We start from the raw sequence: 23368 nt of genomic DNA, 5'->3' as shown, positions 1-23368 counted from the left end.
GTCCTAGGTTTGGCCAGAATCCATAGGCTAGACAGTCCTTCCTGCCTTTCCTCTCCTTAGCCTGGTCATCTGGCATGTGGTAGTGGTCTGGCCCCTGGCTCGAAAGCACCCATCTTTGCCCCCTTTTTGCCCATGTGTTTCATCTAGAGGAATTCCAGGCTCCAGCTCCACAAGAGGCTTCTGGGTAGACAGTCATTCAAAGTCAATGGCGCTACTGATAGAAAACCCATTGTTCCACTAGGAAGTAAAGAGTCATTCAACTTTGATGGCCCTTAATGGCTCTCTCATTGTTAGCCCTCCTTGAAGTGTCCTACAGCCCAGCATGAACAGGACAGCGTCTAGAACAGATAGTCTTGTCAGGGCCAGGTTGGGTTTCAGCACAAAGTGGGTGCCTTAATCCAATATGGAGGTTACAAGTAAAGGGAAGCCCACAATGAAGGTTACAATCAGAAATGGTGTTCCCAAAACAAAAGGGAGTTCACAGTTTGACACAGACGTATGCCCAATATGTCACACTCCACGTTTAAGGCCTCATGCAAAAACCCTAGTATTAAATACCATGACGCTATGCATGGATCTCAAGGGAACTGCTAGTGGCCAGAGTGAGCTGTATGGAGACCCTGTGCCTCTACAGTCTTTGCTCTCCAAGTTACTCTCTAGCATACAGAAAGCAGGAGTCCTCTCCCACTAGCCCCGGAATCGCTCTCTGTGGGGTGCAGGAGATCCACAATGCAGTAGGCTTGGGTACCAAAGTTCATCCATGAAATTATAAAAGGGAAACATTTATGTGGAATATCATGCTATGGATGAAAAGTCCAAAGCAGTGAAAAGAACTAATCCATGAAGAGAAAAAGTTATAAACAAGTTTTATTGGGATACAGAAAATAATTAGCGCCAATGGATATAACAAATGAACACAGTATTTCCCAAAACAGAGTGCAAAATCAGGCCAGAGGATAAAATACTGATAACAAATCAGTGTGTACTTCAGGAAGGGTGATGACAGAGTTCACCATCTGCAATGCATCTTCTATACCAATTCACTGCACTGGGACTCTCCCATTGCTAAAGTGAAACACCTCAAATTCCCACACTGGGCTAAATCAAAATTAACTTAAAAAGTCTCAAATACATGCATCTCACTTTCTAGGTGTATGCTACAGACAAATAAGAACCCATTCTGCAATTGGCTCTGAATGGATGGACCCTGCATGAAGCCCCTTTGAAGTCAATGGGTCTCTGCATGGGCACAGGGTCCACCAGCATGGATCTGATTGCAGGATCAGGGCCTAAGTATGTGCCAGGAACAGATTTGGATCTGGGTTTCTGGGATCAGTCTCTGGGATTGGCTCCTTCTTAAAAAGTACATTTTAAAAAATATTTCCTGTTATTCATGAAAGTCTATTCCCCTGCCTTTTTGGAAGCAATTAAAAGGGGAATGAAGTTATCACATTGGAACATGAAAACAATCAACAAACAAGTCAATATTTACCCTACACCCAGAATGCTACCTGAGATCATTTAAAAATTCTGCAATGGAATCAAACATTAGGATATAGACAGCTAAAAATCAGTCATTCAGTCCCACTGCAACCATGATTCTGAAAAATTCTGATGGTGATCCCCCATTTTTCACCCCAGGAGAATGAAGAGGGGCTGGAGAAAAAACAGGTGTACCTACCAACTGTATTTAAAAATTTGAGAAAAAAGAAAAGAAAAACTTCTAGCTACATGCTGTTCATCCTTATAATCCGCAGGAACTCCTGTTCATTCACTTCCCCATCTCCATCCACATCTGCTTCATCAATCATTTCCTGCAGAACAGTAAGGATTCAGAGACCAGATTAGGTGGGCTCAGAGAAGAAGGAATTCATCCCTTCTCAGAGTTTCAGCACAAGGTCTATGCAACACACACTCAAAATAGGGCTTATATGGGACCTAAGCAGTGCATAGCTCTTGTGCTGGATCTCTACAAAGGGGCAAACTGCACCCAGAAGTACATTAAAGCAGATTAGGGGAGAGGAATGGAAAGCAAACAGGATTTTATTCAAGCAGCTTTCACATTCGAAGTATTCAAAGCACTTACCCTATTTCAAGCTATGCATTGGGTAATATAGTGCTGGGGAAGAAGTTCCTGCTGTATTGCAACAGTGAAAATCCAGAGCACTGCAACTCCACTAAGCCACTGGTGAGGACACAGTGAAGAGTCGGAGTTTAAAAGCTGTAAGAAGTGGCTGCAATAGTGTATGGGCTACTGTGCTCACCCAGAAAAGGGATGTAAATGTCAGACTAAGAAGGAAAAAAAAGATTGCCAGTGGGATTTTCCTTATCCATTTTGTTATTAAGCACAGATTTCTTTTAATCGTTTTATCAACAAGACCCTCTATGGTCAGAAAATATGTTACTGGTTCTGCTACTGTCCAGGCATGTTGCTCTGAATTCCTGGAGTTTGATCAATTGTAAAATTCCAACTGCTCTGTCTTTACAATGCATTACTGACCTGTGATGATTTTTATATAAATATATACAGTTGAGAAGCACTATGTCAATCTAAGTGGTGCAAAAAAGGAGAATTGCAAAGCCAAATGAGAGTAGCCACATATCACAAATGAAACAATGCTCTCATCAGATGAGATGTAACCATGACTGGCCATGATAAATCATACATCACTTTGCATTGCCCATTCATTGCATAGGAACTAAAAAAAGCAAATGACCCTTTTAGGTATATGGAAATGGGAGAGTTCCAGGAAAGACTCCTAAAGCAAAGAGAAAGGTAAGAAAGGAATGTTCCAGTCTTGTTATCTATTAAGGGAATGATTATTGCTTATCTGCACTAAGTAACAAATAATTTGTCACAGCAGATCCTCTGTGTCAAATCCAATATCCTCCCTCCCTCTCTGGCTAATATTTGATGTTTCAGATGAAGGCAGAAATCCCCTCTCATAATCCCCTCTCCCCACCTATAACCCACACACCTCCCAGGTGTGGTGAATCATAGAATCATAGAATATCAGGGTTGGAAGGGACCTCAGGAGGTCATCTAGTCCAACCCCCTGCTCAAAGCAGGACGAATCCCCAGTTTTTGTCCCCAATCCCTAAATGGCCCCCTCAAGGATTGAACTCACAATCCTGGGTTTAGCAGGCCAATGCTCAAACCACTGAGCTATCCCTCCCCCGTAATGGTGTTCTGTCCCATTCTAGTAGCACTGAGACCACTTAGGCCTTGTCTACCCTAACAGCTTTTAGCAATATGGCTGTGTCGCCACAGCCGTCCCGCTAAAATGCGTGCCGTTTAGCCGCTGTTTGTCAGCTCTCCTGCCAACAAAAACCTTGCACCCAGAACGAGCAGTGTTTGCGTGGTCAGCAGGAGAGCGCTCCTGAAGACAATGCACTGCTCACGCTGGCACTTGTCGGGACAAAATTGTTTCGTTCAATTGCCAGTGTAGACGTAGCCCAAGAGAGAGAGAGAGAGATTAATGCAGGGGTGGGCAAACTTTTTGGTCCGAGGGCCACATCTGGGTATAGAAATTGTATGGCGGGCCATGAATGCTCACGAAATTGGGGTTGGGGAGCGGGAGGGGGTGAAGGCTCTGGCTGGGGGTGCGGGCTGCAGGGTGGGGCCAAAAATGAAGAGTTCAGGGTACAGGAAGGGGCTCTGGGCTGGGGTGGAGAGAAGGTACCAGGGGGTGAGGTCTCCGGCTGTGGGTGCGGGGTTTGGGGTGCAGGAAGTTGCACCGGGCTGGGATCCAAGTGTTTGGAGGGCAAGAGGGGCTCAGGGCTGGGGCAGGGAGTTGGGACATGAGAGAGTGGCTCAGGGGTGCAGGCTCGGGGCAGCGCTTACCTCAAGCAGCTCCCTAAAGCAGCAGCATGACGCCACTCCGGCTCCTATGCGGAAGCACAGCCAGGCGGTTCTGCTGCGCACTGCCCTGTCTGCAGGTGCTGCCCCTTCAGCTCCCATTGGCCACGGTTCCCAGTCAATGGGATCTATGGGAGCGGCACTTGGGGCAGGGGACAGCATGCGGAGCCCCCTGGTTGCCGCTAGGAGCCGGAGAGGACACATGCAGCAGCTTTTGGGAGCCGCACGGAGCGGCCCCCAACCCTGCTCCCCAGCTGGAGCGCTGGAGTGGGGCAAACCCCAGACCTCGCTCCCCAGCGGAAGCTTGAGGGCTGGATTAAAATGGCTGGTGGGCTGGATGCGAACCACGGGCCATAGTTTGCCCACCCCTGGACTAATGAGTCTGCTCTAAATCCTTAGCTAATAGCCATATGGCTTTTAGCTCATGTGGTAGAGGCTCATCCAGTAAGCTCCAGGTTCGATCCCGCCCACCGACGACGGGGGTCTATCAGTGTTACAAGGGGGAGCTCGTCCGGGATTTGAACTGGGAAGTCTCTGAAGCTCGGGACACATTTCCTCAACTAGGGGAAGTATGTAACCCACACACCTCCTGGGTACGGTGTTCTGTCCCATCTAGTGGCACTGAGACCACTTAGAGCAGTGGTCACCAACCTGTCGATCCTAGGGAGTCTCCCAGTTGATCGCGATCTCTGGCGGTGTAGCAAGGCTGCCACTAAGGCAGGCTCCCTGCCTGCCGTGACCCCATGCCACTCCCAGAAGGGGCCAGCATGCCCCCACAGCCCCAGGGAAGGGAGGGGTGACAGGGGTCTCTGTGCGCTGCTGTTCCTGCCTGTAAGCACCACCCCCACAGCTTCCATTGGCCAGGAATGGGGAACAGTGGCCAGTGGGAGCTTTGGGGGCGGTGTCTGTAGAGAGGCAGTGTGCAGAGCCACGTGCCCCCACTTCCCCTCCCAGGGGCCGCAGAGGCATGTTGGCCCCTTCCCGGAGCGGTGTGGGGCCGGGGCAGGCAGGAAGCCTGCCTTAGCCTCGCTGCGCCGCCGACAGGGAGCCGCCTGCGGTAAGTGCCACCCGGCGGGAGGCCGCACCCCAACCCCCAGCCCTGAGCCCCCTCCCAGAGCCAGCACCCCAAACCCCCTGCCCCAGCCCTGAACCTCCTCCCAGAGCCAGCACCCTGAACCCCCTCCCTAACCTCAACCCTCTGCCCCAGCCCGGTGAAAGTGAGTGAGGGTGGGGGACAGCAAGCGATGGAGAGAGGTGGGGATGGAGTGAGCAGGGCAGGGCTTTGGGGAAGGGGCGGGGCCTCGGGGAAGGGGCGGGATAGATCCTGGGTTGCCCTTAAATTCAAAAAGTGATCTTGGGCATAAAAAGGTTGGAGACCACTGACAGAGAGAGAGATTGATTAATGAGTCTGCTCTACAGCCTTAGCTAATAGCCATATAGCTTTTAGCTCATTCGGTAGAGGCTCATGCACTAAGCTCCAGAGGCCCCAGGTTTGATCCTGCCCGCCAGTGACCGGGGTCTGTCGGTGTTACACACTCACAAACTAGAGTAGCAACGAGAAGATGCCACTAGGAAGGTAAGACGGATTCAGAACATTGCACAGTTTCCCTAATAGCTAAATTAATCTTCCATGAAACAAAGACTCATGTCAACATTGTGCGAAGGCAAAGAGATGTACATTACAAACCTGCAGCTCCTCATCTGTGAGGTTTTCCCCAATCTCACCAGCCACACGTTTGAGATTTTGGAAAGAGATTTTGCCAGTTCCATTGTCATCAAAGAGCTTGAAGGCTTTCAGAATGTCCTCTCTGGATTCTGGCTCAGACTTAACAAAGAAGCGCAGAACAATGATACGCAAATGTGAAGGGGAACCACCAGCATTCTAATATCCCTTCTCATGCATATTACTAAGAATCTAAGCTAAGAGGATATCTTGGATGGCACCTGGCCACTGCAGAGTTCATTTGTTGCCACTATTTAACATTTGCCATTCTCTTTTATTACTTAAGGAAAAGCCATGAACAAAGTTGCAAGAAGAGTATGAGGGACCAGGACTGGAATATCCTAGTAGTGGGCCAATTTAGGACTGAGGTGGATTAGATCTACTGAGGGAAAGGGCAGATGTCAGAGATGGCACGACAGGTAGGACTGAAGTGTTTCAGTGGGTCTTGCATAAGGATTTCTCTATGGATGCTAAATTGTTCTTGTTTGTTTGATTTATCGCTTGTTTGTTCATGATTGTCTTTAGCAGCCAACCTGGCTTCTCCCCCCGCCCCCTCTTTCTAATATTATTGAATTCTGGTTAGTATTGAATGGGAAATGCTGGACTCTCTTGGGTCTTAAGTTTTCTAAATTCCCATCAAAGCCCTTCATGTTAAGGATGCCCAGGACCTTTGTGGCTAACCCGATTTACATACCATTTTCTGAGTCATCGCACACAAAAAGGAATCAAAGTTGATCTTCCCTGACCCTTCCTTATCAACTTCTGATATAATTTTCTTCAACTCTTCTTTCTTGGGTTCATACCCAAGGGCCCTTATGGACACCTGCAAACATGGAAAATAGGCTGGCAATGCAAACAGAAGCGAAGAGGGGGAGACAATTGAAACCACATCACACACTATGAAAAAAAATGGGGATGGAACCACAAGGTGCTACAGCAAGTCAAATAATAAATGCTAGCAAGGCAACGGACATGACAAAGAGCAGGTGTCGCAGATGGCCTGCACTGCATGTGAAGCAGTTATTCTGGACAAGACCCTGATGTCTTTGACCTTATAAATTTGCTTTTTGGCATTCAGAATTAAAGCATCCAGTTCACAGCACCAATGAATGATACTATACTACACCAAGACCTGAGTCTCTCTACCAATTTTTGAAGTTTCACAATACTCCCCCCTCCCCCTCCACACACACACACACACACACAGTTTAAAATGCTTTTCTCTCCTTTGCTTCTGTGTGACAGTCCCAAATACACACAGGGGAAACTGATTTACCAGAAAGAGGAAACAGTGAAACTGACTCTTCCCAAATTGTTGTCAGAAGTGCTGTGTAAACAAATAGAGGGGGGCAGGAATAGAAGAAAATGTTTTTCCTTCTCTAATCTGTTCAATTAGGTCAGACAGAAATGTGACTTTTAAGTGGATAGTGTCCTTTAAATAGTGTATGAGACAGAATTTAGTGTTGGTTAAACATGCCAGATCAACAGCCCTGAAGGCTGAATCTGTTTATCTGGAACATAGAAACAGATACAGAATGGACTGCAGCAGTGCAGACTTCTGTCAACCTGCCTTTCCAATGTGCCTCAAACTTTCCCTGGAGGGACTACCACTAAGAGGTCTGAGCATGTTCAGTCTGAAAGGTAGATTCAAACTGGCACCTCTGCTGAGATGCCAACAAGATCAATGAATGCCACTTATGGTGTGGTTTTCTACTGTGATTGGGATACCAGGACTGAGACTCTACAAAATTTATTACACTCTACAAAATGTATGCCATCAAATGGCAATGCCTTTCAGTCACTATTGCCTTGGGTTGGATTTGACCCAGCAATCCGGAAGCGAAACGCACTACATCCCATTCCCAAGCCTTTGAAGCATCTAATCTCCTCAAACACCTACCAATTATAGATGATTTGGGAAATATTTATTGCACCAGTACGGGTTACATACATAGACGGAGATAAAGAATGTGTGTTTCATTTTTACTGCAGTATTATCCCTTAGTTGTAATGAATCACACAAAGTGTATTATGCAGTAGTACCTGGTTTCTGGAAACCTCAGAATAAAGTTCCTACTATATAGACTATGTTATCTTAGTGTAGCAAATGTGAATGCAACAGAAAATATCTTTACTTTGGATACGAAATAAAGTGGTTTGCATGACAGTGGAAGATTTCTTAGACTCTTACCCACAACCACAAAACTGAGTCTCTGGATCCATGTCCCTGATTTGTCTGGTCAGCTATACCCCAAAGACTGATGTTGGAGAAGAAGGGGGCAGCTGGCAGGGGACCCAGCAGTCAGGTGAGAAGTATGGAGCTGGAGGAAACCTCCTCTTACCAAAACCCCTGAGTTTTCTTGAAATCACAAATTTTAGCATTGAAAGCTACAGCACTAGACCTGTTTTACTGTCTGCTGCTCTAGGCCTTTTTGCAACAAGCACACAGTGTATTTGTGATTTCTTGCTTGCCTTCAAGTCCTTTACGTCGACTGTACCGGTGCCGTCGGTGTCAAGCAAATCAAAGGCCTCTCGCAACTGCTGTTTCTGTTCTTCAGTGAGTACCAGCTTGGGTGCCACCTTCTTCTTCTGGGTCGCTGCCCCTTCCATCACTTTCTTCGAGCTAGAAGCCTTGGAAACATTTGTACAACAAGTTTCAGAGTAGCAGCCGTGTTAGTCTGTATCCGCAAAAAGAAAAGGAGTACTTGTGGCACCTTAGAGGCTAACCAATTTATTTGAGCATAAGCTTTTGTGAGCTACAGCTCACTTCATCCGATGAAGTGAGCTGTAGCTCACGAAAGCTTATGCTCAAATAAATTGGTTAGTCTCTAAGGTGCCACTAGTACTCCTTTTCTATTTGTACAACAAGAGACCAGGTGGATGACTAGCATTAGGGACCCAGACTGCCTGCCCCATCCCATCTCACAAAGGGCACCTCCCAGGGTATGTCTACACTGCATTATAAAACCTGGGTCTGTGGGACCCAAGCCTGTGGACTCAGTGTTTCCAAGTCTACACTTGAGCGTCCACACTGAACTGTAAACTGGGCTTAGAATTGCTGGACCCTGGTCTCACAGCCATGCTAATGCATCCATACTGCACTACACAGACCATCCGACTCGGATCTGTCTCTTGAGTTGCATCCACACTGTGAAATGGCAGGGCTTGGACCCAAGTCTCAGGGAGACTTTGGCCGTGACCCACCCCCACTAGCAGGGCCTAGGACCCAGGTCTAGAGTGCGCACTTCTTCTTAGCATATGTGCAACATACCTCAGGCATGTGGCCAGGATTCATCACCGAATTTGGTCCACTGGTTGGATCATTAGCTTCCCCCCAGCTTGGGCTGGGTACTGATGGGGAGCACGAAGTGAACGCTGATCCGTGCCCCCCAGAGCACTCACTAACGACAGTGACCGTACGTCCTGTTTTGGCTGGGACTGTCCCCTTTTTAAGCCCTGTCCCGGACATCCTAATTTTTTTGGCAAAACTGGGCATTTGTCCCACTTGCTCTTGCCAAGTGATGATCAGTTGGAAAGGGCAAGCGGGACAAATGACTATTTTTGCCAAAAACATGAGGAATGCCCCCATAATAAGGTGTGGAAGAATGTTCGGGGGGAAGCGAGCGGCAACGCCAGCCCTACACGGTGGGGCTTGGGTGAGCAGTGATGCCAGGCATCTTGGGCCAGCCCCACACGGGGCCATGGGGACCGCCTAAGGCCAACCCCACGCATGGGAGGGAAACCCCCTAGACACCGCGTGGTGTCCTGATTTCTCTTTGGGAAATATGGTCACCCTCCTCCTATCACTGACCTGAGTCACAACAATGTGTGTGTGGAGGGCTGGGGCTCCAACCCAAGAGGCAGGCTCAGTGACAGATTACCACATGGGCCATGGGGCCCCCTTGCCAATTTGGCACACCCAGAAAAATCTCCTTCCAGTAGGGTTGCGAACTTTCCAATGGCACAAAACCGAACACTGCTGCCCCACTCCCAGCCCTGCCTCTGCTCCGCCCCTTCCCCAAGACTCCGCTCCTGCTCGCTCCATCCCCCTCCTTCCGTCGCTCACTCTGCCCCACCCTCATTCAATTTCACCAGGCTGGGGCAGGAGGTTGCGGTGCAGAAGGTATGGTCTCTGGGTTGGGGGTGTGGGCTCCAGGTGGGGCCAGAAATTAGGGGTTCAGGGTGCAGGAGAGGGCTCCAGGCTGGGGCAGGGGGTTGGGGTGCAGGAGGAGGTGAGGGCTCTGGCTGGGGATGTGGACTCTAGGCTGGGGCTGGGGAGGAGGAGTTTGGGGGGCAGGAGGGGGCTCTGGGCTGGGGCAGGGGGTTGGAGTATGGAAGGGAGTGCAAGCTCCGGCTGGGGTCTATGAGCTGGGGTCTATGAGCTGGGACCGAGGATGAGGGGTTTGGGATGCAGGAGGGGACTCAGGGCAGGGGCAGGGGATTGAGGTGTTGAGTGGGTGCAAGGTGCAGACTCCGAGAGGCAGTTTGGATGCGGGAGGGGACTCTGGGCGGGGTAGGGGGTTGGGGTGCAGGGTGGGGGGGGGTGAGGGCTCTGTCTGGGTGTAGGGCCAGGATGAGGAGTTTGGGGTGCAGGAGCGGGCTCCGGGCTGGGCCAGGGGGTTGGGGTGCAGGGTCCTGGTGGCACTTACCACAGCTCCCAGGAAAAGGGCACGAGGTCCTTGCAGCCCCTAGGCACATGGGTGGCCAGGAAGGCTCTGCGTACTGCCCTTGCGCTTGCAGGCGCCATCCCCCCAGCTCCCATTGGTCATGGCTCCTAGCCAATAGGAGCTGTGGAGCCAGCACTAAGGATGGGAGCAGCACATGGAGCCTTCCTCGCCACACGTATGTCTAGGGGCTGCACGGACCTGGCAGCTGCTTCTGGGAGTCGCACGGAGCTAAAGCAGGCTCCCTGCCTGCCCTTGCACCGGGCTCCCATTGTGCCACCGACTGGACTTTTAATGGCCGGAGCTGCCAGGGTCCCTTTTCAACCAGGTGTTCCAGTCAAAAACTGAATGCCTGGCAACCCTACCTTCCGCTGTGGCCCCGGGCTGGAGGAGCTCTCGCTCTCCACCATGGCCCAGGGGCTGCGGCGGGGGTACAGAGCTTCTCGGGGCCACGGGCGGGTCGGTGGAAAGGAGCAAGTGGGGATGAGGCCACGGGGAAGGGGTAGAATGGGGCGGGGCCGTGGGGGAAGGGGCGGGGCTATGGGTGGAATGGGGCGGGGCTGTGGGGGAAGGGGTAGAATGGGGCGGGGCCGTGGGGGAAGGGGCGGGGCTATGGGTGGAATGGGGCGGGGCCATGGGGAATGGGGCGGGGCGGGGCCCTGGCCGAGGCAGCTGGTCTAAGCGGCGGCAGGGGAGCGCGGGCCCAGGGTTCGCTTGCGGCGGCCCCCACTAGCTCCGGCCCAGGGCCTCAGGCGACCTCTCTCCGCCTCTGGGCAGGCTCACCGAGCAGTGTGGACGCGCCCCAGGGACCCGCGGCAGGGTCCCGTATCTCCCCATCCCTACTCACCATCCCGCCCGCTCCCGGCAGGGGCAACAGGCCGACAACAATCCCACCCCACCCCATTGGCTAATCCCGTCCCTGCCGGTACTATGGCAACGAAAGGCGGAGACCACTCTGCATGGCGATTGGCCGAGGTACGGAGTGGGCGGGGCGCCAGGAGCGGCGCTGACTGGCTGAAGCGGCGGTGACGCACGTTAGGGAAGCCCCAGGAGCTCGCGGCAGAGTCCAGCGGTCCGGGAGCTAGTGGTGGCGGGGCTGCGAGCCCCGGGAAGCGCCGATCGGCCTGGGCCGGGGTGTCCCCTGTGCCTGCGCAGCTCGCTCGGGGAACAGCATCGCCGTGCTCTGGGGCCGTCTCCTTCCCCGCCCCCCATCCCGGGGGGCCGCGAGCGGGGCGCTCCGCGGGCCGCCCAGCCCGGGTCTCTCCGTGGGTTTCGCTGTTTCAGGGCTGCTTCCGTCAGGGCATGGAGAGAAACTCCGGTACAAGAAGGTGAATGAAATAAACGGAAGGCTGCTTCATTGCCGCAGAAATCCTGTTGCTGCATTCTGTGGGCAGGGCATGCAGGCGGAAGGACAGCCACCCAGCGAAGCTGCGCTCTCTCCCCTTCCCTGCCGTGCGAGCAGCGTCTTTCCTGCCTGTGCCCCCTGCCACCACCCTTTTAACAGACGGATCGCCAGAGCGGCCAGGGGGACTCCTTCCAGAGAGGCGAGTACCCAGAGCAGTGTCCGGTAGTGACCCTGCCTCTAGTAATTCCACAGAAGACAAGCTGAGTACTAATTAGAAGGATAAACCGTGCCTTTGTGATGGGCCTGCTCACAGCTTTGTGTGAGCGCTGGTTTCCCCTGCACTTCTCACCCAATAAGAGGGAAATTTGATGGAAGTAAACTCTAACAAGTGAGGTTTACTGGAGGACTACAGCAAAATATACAGGAAAGCTCTCTGGGAAGTAGAGGCCGCTCTTTGGTTACCTGACAGGAATGTGAGCTTTGTACCCGAAGTTCTGTATTCTTTTTTCTTTAAAGAGGCAGGGCTGGAGCTGCTATGTTTAAACTTGAATTTAAACCAGCTGTGTTTTGGTTGTTAGGATGTGCATGCATCTTGTGCTGTGTCAACACTATTGGTGTGAATAGGCAGCATAGCAAGATGTACTGGAATCATGCCATCTGTAAGCTTCAGAGATTGTGGTACTTTTCTAACTGCAAAAACAATGAAGAGTCCTTGTGGCACCTTACCAAGTGGAGGGTCACTGCTACCCCTCTTGGTAAGGCAACTCCCATCTTTTCATGTGCTGTATATTTATTCCTACCTACTGTTTTTTTTCACTCCATGCATTTGATGAAGTGTGTTGTAGCCCACAAAAGCTTATGCCCAAATAAATTTGTTAGTCTCTAAGGTGCCACAAGGACCCCTCATTGTTTTTGCTGATACAGACTAACACAGCTACCCGCCTGAAACCTTTTCTAACAGTGCAAGATGTTGGAGAGAGTACAAGATGAACTTTTAGAAACTCAGCATGCTGCATTACTTGTATTGCAGAGGAGATGGAATTTCATAAGTGTTGCAGCCTTGTATAGGGGAATGTGAATAGAGGTTACAGGATAGAGGATGTATGGGGCAAATTCCGCACTGACTTACACCCTCTGCAGGAGTGGGCCTGGATGAAGTACACGCCTGGCCGCTGGTACCTGCTTCCTCTCGAGATCCATCTGTATGATCGTGCCATTTAATAATGGGATGAGGGCTTAAAAACTGAAGTCCTGCCTTTGCTGCATAGACATTTGAAATCCCATGGCACTTTCTGTAAGAGTAGATGCATTTCTGAATAAGAACAGGTTTCAGAGTAGCAGCCGTGTTAGTCTGTATCCGCAAAAAGAAAAGGAAGACTTGTGGCACCTTAGAGACTAACCAATTTATTTGAGCATAAACTTTTGTGAGCTACAGCTCACTTCATCGGATGCATGATGAAGTGAGCTATAGCTCATGAAAGTTTATGCTCAAATAAATTGGTTAGTCTCTAAGGTGCCACAAGTCCTCCTTTTCTGAATAAGAGCGAGGGAAGGCTGAGGGAGAGGTCAGCAGTACAGATGGTGCATGCAGAAGCATTAAATACTAGGTGATCAAATCTTTTTCATGTGTAACTTATTTACGTGAGTCTCCTTATGTATTTATAAGTGCTTCTCACATGTAACTGAAAATGGGTTTACTTTTTAAGCACTCATGTAATTAGGCTCTTTTGCCACTTGAGAGCACCAGAATACGTTATTATGTTTCTCCTAATTCTGGCAACACACACACACTGCTCCAGTCTCATACAGGCAGACAGGAAGACTTCTTTAAGGTTTTTAAATCAAATTAAACTTGAAAATGAACACAAATCATTTCAGTATGCCTTGTATGATTCATTTTTATATTAACTTTATTTCCACACTGTCAACTTTTGGCAGGATGGAAGTTAACAGTTTAGCAGCTGCATAGGGAAAAGTTGATTATACACTACTGATTCCTGGGGAAGGTGTGGGGATAGGGTAGGTTTTGGGCAGTGAAGAAGCAGTTCAAGCTTTTGGCAGGATGGGAATGAATCTCCCCCTTGTAGATGTGGTGGAGGCAACTTTATTTGGGGAGGAAGGGAGACTTGGGTTCCCATGCTAAGGCTAGGCCTGAGGCCCATTGGGTGGTAGAGTTGGTGTTGGCAGGCAGCTCCTGAGGTTGCTGGTGCAGTGGGACAACGTTACGGGGTTGGCAGGCTGCAGCTAATGTGACTTGCCCTAGGGGCCTCGGGCCACTAGGGATTCCTTGCCTAAAATTGGGGTTCTAAGGATAGGGATCCCCAGTCTAGAATTGCACCTGTGGCAGCAGAGATCCTCAAGATAGGGTCAGGGTTACTAATGGTAGTCCTCTGTAGGCCAAGGTCATACCTGGCAACAATACAGCTGCCAGAGCTAGGGTTAGGGCTCCCTTGGCTCGGGTTAGGGTTACCAAGGATAGGGGTCCCTAGGCTGTGGCCAGTAGGGTTTGTGGTGCTATGGTTAGGTTTACTAAGGATAGGACACCCTGGACTAGGGTTAGAGTTACTTATCATAGGTCCCTGGGAGCTAGATTTAGGCCTCAAGCCAGTAGGGCTTCCCCGATTAGTATTACAGTTATTAAGGCTAGGGATCACCAGGCTAAGAGTAGGACTGTAGCCAGTAGTGACACTCAAGCTAGGGTTAGGCTTACTAATGGTAGGCCTCTCTAGAGTAGGGTTACACCTGGGGTCTGTATAACTCTCCAGGCTAGAGTTAGTCTTACCAAGGGTAATGGTCCCCTTCTTAGGGTTACGAAGGGTAGGGGTCCCTGGCCTATGGTTAGGTCTGGGCCCAGTAGGGCTTCTGGCACTAGAGTTAGGGTTACTAAGTGTAGGACCCCACCGGCCAGGATAAGGCCTGTGGCCAAGAGGGATCCTTAGGCTAAGGTTAGTGTTACTAAAGGCAGGCCTCTGTGGGTTAGGGCTATGCCTGAGGTCACTAAGCCTCCCCGGGCTAGGGTTAGCATCACCAAGGGTAAAGGTTCCCATCTTATGTTTAGGCCTTGAGCTTGAAGGGATCCCTGGACTAGAGTTAGGGTGACTAAGGGCAGGGTTCCCTGGGCCAAGGTTAGGGTGATAAAGGGTATGGGTCTCTGGGCTAGGATTAGGCCTCAAGTCAGTAGGGCTTCCCACCCTAGGGTTTGGGTAACTATGAGTAGGATTCTCCAGGCTAGGATTGGGTTTATTATGGATAGGGGTCCTTGTGCTAGAGTTAGGCCTGGAGCCAGCTGGGCTCCCCAGGTTAGGATTACAATTACTTAGGGTAGAGGCCCTATGGTAGGGCTCCCTGGGCTAGGATTATGGTTACTAAGAATAGGCATTGGGTCAGTAGGGATTCCCAACCCAGGGTTAGGCTTACTAAAGATTGGGTTCTGCAGGCTGGGTTTAGATCTGGGGTCAGTAGGACTTCCCAGGCTAGGGTTAGAGACCCAAGGGTAGGGATTCTTAGGCTGGGATTAGGCCTGTGGCCAGTAGAGTTTCCCAGGCTAGAATTAAGCTTGGGGCCAGTAGGGCTCTCAATATAGAGTGAGGGTTACTAGGAATAGGTGTCTCTGGGCTAGGGCTATGCTTGGGGTCACTAGACCTTGCCAGGCTAGGGTTAGGATGACTAAAGATAGAGATCCCTGGCCTAGGATGAGGCTTGTGGCCAGTATGGATCCTCAAGATAGGGATAGGGTTACTAATGGTAGGCCTCTCTAAGATAGGGTTACACCTGGAGTCAGTAGGGCTCCCCAACCTAGAGTTAGGGTTACTAAGGGTAGGCTTCCGTGGGCTAGGTTTAGGCCTGGGACTATAACAGCTTCCTGGGCTAGGTTTAAGAGTCCTAATTGTAGCAATTCCCTAACAAAATGACAGATTTTATGTGAGCTTGTGCAGGAGAGGGTGCGGGTAGAACAAGATGCACATTTTGGGGAAAAGTCTGGGACAGGGCATGTGCAGGGGTCACCCTGTAGAATAATTCATGCAGATAAAAACTTGAGTGTGACCGGCAGGTCGCAAGTGCAAAAACAGACATAACTGGGAGTGCTAGGTACTGGAGGCTGCTTGTGAGCCATCCAGACTGGAGGCTACAGCAACAAAGCAATATAAAGGGCACCCCAGGTAAGAGGACTGGGGTGACGCAGCTATTCACCAGTCTAGATTGCTGCCCCCAGGGACCCCTTGTAACATACTCGGGGTACAGAGGGTGCAGGATGGGGTGGCTATACTGTATTATGGACGGTATGAGGTGGCAGAAGATAAGGGATTGGGGACTGGGATGGGTGGGTTTTTTATTTGTTTTTTAAATATGGAGGAGGGATAGCTCAGTGGTTTGAGCATTGGCCTGCTAAACCCTGGGTTGTGAGTTCAGTCCTTGAGGGGGCCATTTAGGGATCAGGGCAAAAATTGGGGATTGGTCCTACTTTGAGCAGGGGGTTGAACTAGATGACCTCCTGACATTCCTTCCAACCCTGATATTCTATGCCCATACTATATAAGGGATGTTAGGAGCAGGAGACTGTTAGGATATGTATGAGTTAAGTAGAGACCTGGGAAACTGCTAATGTGCTGACATGGCCTTAGGGGACAAAGGCATAAGAAGGCTGTAGTTCTTTGTTTAATAAATAAGTTGCCATATTTTGCCCTTCCCTGTTGCTTATAAGAATTGATAAGTGTTGCAGCTGCATAAGGAATGTGAGGATCTAAAGGATACCTTTTGGATAAAGCAGTGTTATCTCCTCCTCCCTTCCTTTCCCAGCTACATAAACAAGCCCTGGCTCATGGCCTCTTCCTCCCTCCCCTGAGAATTGCTGACCAGGGAGATTTGTGGCTACCAATTTTTACAAAGAAATATATTTTCAAGGTAAAATGCCTGTGTAATATGTAGGGTGGGTTTACTACCAAAATGGGTGTTTTTATTACTTAATAAGGGTTTTTGGGGTGTTAGTATGTACGTGCCTACATCCATTACAACAAACAAAAAGAATCTGTTGTAATCAATTCAGTGCTTATTGGACAATTGGGTCCAGGGGAACAAGTATAACAATAAAGAAGCCCGTACTCATATCCGTCTCTGGGTCAACCTGCTCTTTCTTCCAACAGAGATGACAAGGGATGATGACCAGGCTGACTATATTGCATAATAGATGTTATGGGGCAGAGGAGGAGGAAGAAGACATGGACAAGGTGGCTATTCTGTATAATAGATGAGACAGCTATACTGTATAATGAGTCCTAGGGGGTGGTAGAGGGCAGGGGTTGCTATACTGTATAATGGACACTTGTGTGCTGCAGAGTGTGAGGGATGGCACAATTATACTGCACAGTGGACAGTAGGGGGCAGCAGAGGACAAGGGGCAGGGTAGCTATACTGTATAATGTGTGCTAGGGGGCAGCCAAGGGTGAAGGACAGATGCTGGGGCAGCTAAACTGTACGAGCACTAGAGGGCAGCAGAGGGCAAGGGACCAGAGGATGGAGCAGCTATGGGTGCTAGAGGATGAGTGACAAGGATGGCTATCCTGCACAGTGGGTGATGGGGAGCACCAGAGGGTGAGTGTAAAGGGGTTTACTCATCACAGGGGATGTCTCCTTGTGACTGGGTCTAAGAATCTAATGCCCCTTCCATCACTCGCTTCCCTCGCTTGCTCTCCAGTATTCAACTTGCTGTCTCTTTGTGACAAATCGCCTATAACCCATCTCAGGGAGTCTTCAGAGCAACTTCCACATCTATACCACTTTCCCAGTGGTCAGTATGGGGACCTAGGCCTTCCCCCTACTCCAGGTTCCGGCTGAGGGACACTATGCAACTGTAGTCTGCTCAAGCTCTGACCCTGTTGCTGTTTCCCTCGGCTCTTTCATACCTCTCTTCTCCGTAGTCTCAGAGTAGCTATGAGCCTCCATACTGCAGCCTCTTCTACTCACATTTCCTGCTTTGATACAAGCCCCTGCTTACTCCTGCCCAGATGGGCTCCATCTTCAATTAGTCCTTGTCAGTTAAGCCTAAATCTTCCTCCAGGTGTAGCCTACCAGGTTAATTAGTCCCTGCTGAGCCACGTTAACCCCTTCAGGGCTGATGTGTGGTGAACATTCCATCATTTGCTTTCCCCTCAAGACTGTAGCCCTCAGGAGCACGGATGCCTCCTACCCTGCATTTGCCAGAGCTGGGCCTGCAGGTCATCTCACTCCTGCTCTAGTTCCCTCATCAAGAGCAATGCTTCTCTTCCATGGTGTTCCAGTACTTCTCCCAGCATGGTTGTGAGGCCTGGGTTCCCACTGCAGTGTGGATGCTCAAGCTTGGGCTTGGAACTATGAGTCCATTAGCTTGAGCCCCTCAGATCTGGGCTTAGTGTCCAGTATAGACATACCCATAGAGGGCAACCCTGGTAACCCCCCCCCCCCGGCACATTCCAGCTCCATACACAACAACAGCTGCTCCACATAACCTGTGGTTCTGGTCCCATTGCCAACAAAAGAGCCAAGAGGCAAGGTCCTCTTGACTAGTGGCAGCCTGACTTTCATGACAAGCAGAGCTCTTAAGTGTACCACATTTCAGCTGAAGCGGGCTCCCATTTAGAGGACAAGGAGACACCCTCGTGGAAATGTCCTTTCTCTCAGGGGAAGGTTCACTGGGTCCACAGTCACAGCTCAACCACTCCACGTCCCAGGGCTTGTTACTCAGCAAAAACATCATACATCTCCCTTAGGTGGCAATCAAGTATTAGCCACCTCATTTTACAAATAAGATAACTGAGAAATTGAACAAGTTCATTTCTAGCAGAGCTAAGAATAAAGCCGAGCCAGTTTGCGTCCATCCTGCCCCTTACACAGAATCTGAATATGCTGCCTGTAACTGTTGCTCTTACTACTACATCCCACTCCTCTCCCTTCCAGAGCTGGGAATACAGGCCAGAATGTCTGACTCCTATTCCTGCTTGAACCACAAGACCACAGCCCTCTCAGACAGCTGAGAATTAAACAGAGTCCTTAGTTCAAGGAGTCTACAGAGGTGTGTGTGTGTGTGAGACTTCCCCGTCCAGTGGCGTGCGTGTGTGTGAGAGAGAGAGAGGGAGTGGTCGCGGAGAGTGTGTGTGTCTCTCTCTCTTTCTCCTCTAGTAGCTGCTCAAAGAAGGTTACTGTAGCTCAAGTAGTAACACTCTTGCTGAGACTATAGAAGTGCAGTGTTCAAATGGTGCTGAGGAGCTGGGGTGGTGCCTGGTGGTGACACATGGTAAAACTCCTGTTTTAAAAAGGAGTTTGTATGAATTAAACAGCGAGAATGTCCCTAAACATTTTACAGTATCAAACCATCATAATCTGCAAATTATGGCACAGTGAACAAACACAAGTGTTCCCAATTTCAGATATTTCATATATTCTGTCACACGTTGGCAAGTCTGAAGATTGAGAAGTATGATAGCAAAGTCTTTAATAAAATGATGGCCACTTTTCTTGAGCACAGTTCCAGTCAGCTTCAGTTCCATTGTTAAAAATGGGAAATGGTGACCATCTTTACTAGGGGCACTGTCCTTCTGTCTCACCTAACCCCCCCCCCCCCCCCCCCGCCCCTTGAAGTAGTAAGCACCCTTACTGAGGGCATGTGCAATTTTAATGCTTCAGTCCCACGGTAAGTTATGGAAAATGGCACCTAGTCTGAGTAAAGGAAAATGTGACTATAAGGAAAATAGAACAAAAATGTTACCTTTTATTCCAGCCTAATTACTGTAAATATACATTTGAGGATAACTGGTAATGAGTTTTAATTAGATGGAAATTGTGAATGACCCAAACCAGCCATTTGTTAGCAAAAGGGTTATGAAAAAAGAGCAGAGTCTGAAAAACATCTCAAAGTTTCAATTTTAATTATTATTAATTCATAATGAACGCATAAACAGATATAGTTGAAAATGTTCAGAAAATTCAGTCTTTCCCACAATTCATGAGGTGTAAATTGGGGGGAGATACATTGCATTCTCCATACAAAACAAAGAAGTTGAAATCTTGCTTCAAATGAAAAACTGGATCTAATCTTAACACAGAGGTGCTATTATGCCTTTATAAAATGTTAAAGTTACTCTTTTTGGTTTGCATATATACTTATTTATTTTGACTTAAAAGAAAATCCAGCCCAAAGAGCTCCCATCCAAAGCTCTGGAGATACTTACCACACATTTACAAACACAATAACCTGGGAGTTACAAAGCACCATCCAGAGCAGCACCACTTCTCCTTCCTGATCTTGTCTAAGCCCCCCATATCGTGTGACCTGTCTAGCTGAAAATCCCAGTGCACTTTCCTCCTAGACAAACCTGGCTTTAGCTGCCTCTACTTACCCCTGTGCCCATCCCATCCGATGAGCTTTGCAACATGCCTTGAAAGGTCAACAGGTTGGGACTACTGGGGACCTTGTCAGCGAGTGATTTGAAGGAAAGGGGCCCTAGCAGAGAGTGCTCTCCTTTTATAAGGGTCCAGCTCAAGGGCCTCTGCTAGTGGCAACACAGCATGGGCAGAGAGGCCTTTCAGGTAGGCAGCTCCAAGCAGGTCAGGGCTTTGTAGGCCAAAACCAACACCTTAAGGTCCACCCAGAACCCAACAGGCAGATCCCGGAGTGCAAGAAACATGAGCTGCCACTAGATGCACCGCTTACGTTAGCAAGCAGGCGCCATATTCTGGCGCCATATTCAACTTAGGTTTCTCGATAGATGAAAATGTAGCCCCAGGGCTTTTTAGACTTGATACCAGCAACAGGCACACACTGCCATCATGCCTCACAGACACACAAACTGTGCTTTCCCTGCCATTGCATGCACTCTGCCTCCTGAACGCACATGCACACAGAACTTTGTGATATGCTAACTCTCCAGCAGACTTTGACAAACAAGAATTTTACAGACGACCCTTTAAATAACTCTACATGTTCTGTACGTTCTTGCTAATCACTGGCAAGGCCAGGCAGGAATTCAGCGGAATGTATCCTCAGGCCTTGTCTACATTGGCAGAAATCAGAATGTAATTCCCTGGGGCAGCAATAGTGAGAGTACTTATGTAGACAGGGCTCCTACATGTTTAGCACTATCTGGTCTAGCTCTGCTATATGGCAGTGAAACATCTGGGCAGTTTATACTAGTGCCTCCCACCTGGGGAGCTGCACTGATATGAATTAGAAGGCTGATAACTTTGAATGGAGAAGTCCCCTCAGAGATTTATGTTTCCCAAGATGTCCCCACTCTTTCCTGGGTGACCAAGTCTCTCTTTTTGTGGTGGACAAGATGCCCAGTTTGGTATGTATTAAAAGTGAGGGTGGAGCTTCGGCTGCCCTGGGTCTGCTTATTCTCAATATGCAGATTTAGGAATGAGACGTGGCTGTACAGATGCGAGGAAACCTGATCACTTGCCAGCATGCAGGTTTGGCTGGCCAGTAGGGAGCGAGGATGTTTCTCTGTAGATGTATCACTGTCTGTGCTTCTAGGAGAAAAGAGAAACTGCTGGTGACCTTTCAAACCACTCTGACCTTCAGAGCAAGTTTCTGAGAGGCTGTCAGGAGTGGCTCCAAGCAGTGGGCTGTCTCCTTCCACTGGGCAGGCCCAATCAGATGGCACAGCTCGTATGGGGCACTGGCAAAGCTTGCTGCTACCCCTTACTGGCTAGCCTGCTTGACTGCTTTGATCTTTGCTGTTGTGGTGCTAGTCAGCACCTTTTGGAGCACTGAACTTTCCCACTCCATCACGGTCCAGGGGTCGGGTTCACCCACCAAGCACCTCCCCCCTTTAACCAGCAGGGTGGCAGCGATGACTTCAGACAAATGCACCTAAAGACATATGCACACACAAACACGGAGCCCGATGTGCGCATGCAGCACTGACATGTGTGTGCACACACACTGAGAGGCAGACACAGGCCCAGGCAAACACACAGGCCCCGTTGCATGCGCACTGCAAGGAGAATAGCTTGTATAGGCGCACAGACTTTATATAAAATACAAACATATTTAAAATGGATTTCATCTTGATGAGCTATACTTCTTTCTGTCAATATATAGATTTCAGATGACAAGCTGTTTGACCTAGAGACCAGTTCCAAAATAGACCCTTTCCTGTTTGCAAGAGGAATCAGAGCATTTGTCTGTTTTTTAGAAGAACAGAGAAGAAACTGTAGATGACTAAATTTATCTTAAATATGAATGTATTTTCATTTTGCTGATGAATTAATTTATTGTTCAGCGACTGGTTCTGTTGCTAGGGTTTTTCCTGTTAGCTATTTTTATAAATGTTTGTATATTGAACTTTCACTCGATAAAACCAAAAGTTGTCTCACCTGTCTGAATTTTCAGTATTTCGGGAGGGTCAGAGACCAACAGTCTCTGTGATAAGCAACCACCGGATATTTTTTAGATAGCCGGCTAAGTTGGAGTTTCCCAATTGATGCTCGCTAATGCTGTCCTAATTCAAACCTGACTAGACCAGCTCACATGGTGTCAAAGTGGGCCTTGCTTCCGGTTTGTCTGAAGACCAGAATGGGAGGTGCAGCAAGTGGAATTCAAACACCAGAAGAACCAAGGGAAGTCCAAGAAGCATTGCCTTTCCAGTCAACAAGCTCCCTGAAGGCAGGCTAACCATGATTGGCCTCCTTGGGGAGAGAAAATTATGGCATCAACAGCCAGGCCACTCCAGCCTTGGACTAGCCTCCCTACCCTGAAGAAGGCCTACCAGCCAGGAGCACTCAGTCAGGAGATCATCACTCTCTGGCTCCTTGACTGCAGCTTCAGCTCCTACTCTATGAGATTCCAGAAGACAGTGAGAACTGGAGGGTTTGGAACCCCAGTGATCATAAGTATCTTATTTTTCCTTTTTTTAAAAAAACAAAAAAAAACCCAGAATCTTTTTATTATTATTAACTGGGAGACGTCCCAACAGTTTAATTTTCTTTATTTTTAGGGTGTGAAGGTGGACATGTGACTGTATGCCTGTGTTTAATCATCCATAAAGCCCACACAGGGAAGACCCCAGAAAGAAAAGGTCCAGCTTTCAACAGCCCTAAATATTGTCTCATAAACATACTCATGAAAGTGTGTTCTGTGTCGAAAAGTCCTGAGAAATTTGAGGTGGTCATCTGTAATTTCTGGTAAATAATCATCAAACTTCTGCTTTTCACAAGTATGCTGCTAAAGTCTGTATTATAACATCTTGGGAGGAAAGGGGGACCATGGGCGGGGGAGAACTTAAGTCTAAAAACGAATCCTTATAATTGGCTCTGAAGTTGTGGTTTCGACATTAGATAATTTGGTTTCAGTATTAAGAGGTTGAAACAGCTTTAAGTTATAGATTTGATTGACACTGATGAAATTCTTTAGTTGGAATTTATAACCGAGTGGACAGCCACCTCTCAGATTCTTTTGTCGAATTTATAAGGATTGATTGTTTTTGTTATTAGTGTGATGATTTAACTAATTTGATGCTTGCACACCAATCCAATATAGAGACTAACTTGTTTGGGTTGTTGATTTGATCATGATTTGATAGCTGCTTTATTTTTAAGTTAATTTAATATTTATTAATAATAGTTTAGGTTTGGTGATACATTTTCTTGGTCTGATTTTAGTTTAAGCATTTTAATAAAGTGTATAAAATTGATACTGTCACATTTCTTTCAGTAAGCCACATGGGTTGAGAATCTTTGAGACCCCGGGTGGATAGCAGCCCAGCAACCTAAAAATACCTGAGCTAAATGGCCTATGAGTCTTA

The 23368-nt window shown here is 48.8% G+C and overlaps 2 protein-coding genes and 1 long non-coding RNA gene across 8 annotated transcripts in view; 1 reads left to right on the top strand and 2 right to left on the bottom strand.

Moving 5' to 3' along the window:
* Window positions 1-851: 851 nt before the first annotated feature.
* Window positions 852-11717, bottom strand: LOC140917561 (centrin-2-like). 4 transcript variants are annotated; one of them, XM_073360675.1, is made up of 5 exons: window positions 11094-11717; window positions 8055-8213; window positions 6277-6405; window positions 5547-5684; window positions 852-1814 (listed from the first exon to the last, which is right to left on the bottom strand). In XM_073360675.1, the coding sequence occupies exons 1-5, from the start codon at window positions 11148-11150 to the stop codon at window positions 1728-1730; spliced, it is 570 nt and encodes a 189-aa protein (XP_073216776.1). In that variant the 5' UTR covers window positions 11151-11717; the 3' UTR covers window positions 852-1727. The 4 variants fall into 4 exon arrangements, with proteins under 4 accessions (XP_073216776.1, XP_073216778.1, XP_073216777.1 ...); XM_073360677.1 differs by lacking the exon at window positions 11094-11717 and adding an exon at window positions 11030-11067; XM_073360676.1 differs by lacking the exon at window positions 11094-11717 and adding an exon at window positions 10232-10266.
* Window positions 11176-23144, top strand: LOC140917562 (uncharacterized). Its single transcript, XR_012160897.1, has 3 exons — window positions 11176-11574; window positions 16733-16816; window positions 21667-23144. It is a non-coding gene; the product is annotated as an uncharacterized lncRNA (long non-coding RNA).
* ARHGAP36 (Rho GTPase activating protein 36) overlaps window positions 19483-23368 on the bottom strand; it is a 78530-nt gene continuing 74644 nt past the window's right edge. For 2 of the 3 annotated variants that reach the window (XM_073360668.1, XM_073360669.1), the window contains exon 11: window positions 19483-21092. In XM_073360668.1, coding sequence (XP_073216769.1) covers window positions 20831-21092 — 262 coding nt within the window. In that variant the 3' untranslated portion in view covers window positions 19483-20830. The remainder of the gene's footprint in view (window positions 21093-23368) is intronic. The other variant, XM_073360670.1, reaches the window with a different exon arrangement.

This window comes from Lepidochelys kempii, chromosome 9 (assembly GCF_965140265.1).
Source record: "Lepidochelys kempii isolate rLepKem1 chromosome 9, rLepKem1.hap2, whole genome shotgun sequence".
NCBI classification, from domain to species: Eukaryota; Metazoa; Chordata; order Testudines; family Cheloniidae; genus Lepidochelys; species Lepidochelys kempii.
The sequence above is the reverse complement of the archived record's forward strand: the minus strand, read 5'-3'. Positions and strand labels throughout refer to the sequence as shown.

Excerpts from the sequence above, each read along its gene's own strand:
- LOC140917561 (XM_073360674.1), bottom strand. The coding sequence starts at position 9,285 with ATGGCCCCGTGTGGGGCTGGCCCAAGATGCCTGGCATCACTGCTCACC. Across the intron at positions 8,214-8,853 it reads ATCCTGGCCACATGCCTGAG|GCTTCTAGCTCGAAGAAAGT; the intron begins GTATGTTGCACA and ends AATGTTTCCAAG. Across the intron at positions 5,685-6,276 it reads GTGCGATGACTCAGAAAATG|TCTGAGCCAGAATCCAGAGA; the intron begins GTATGTAAATCG and ends TTCTTTGTTAAG.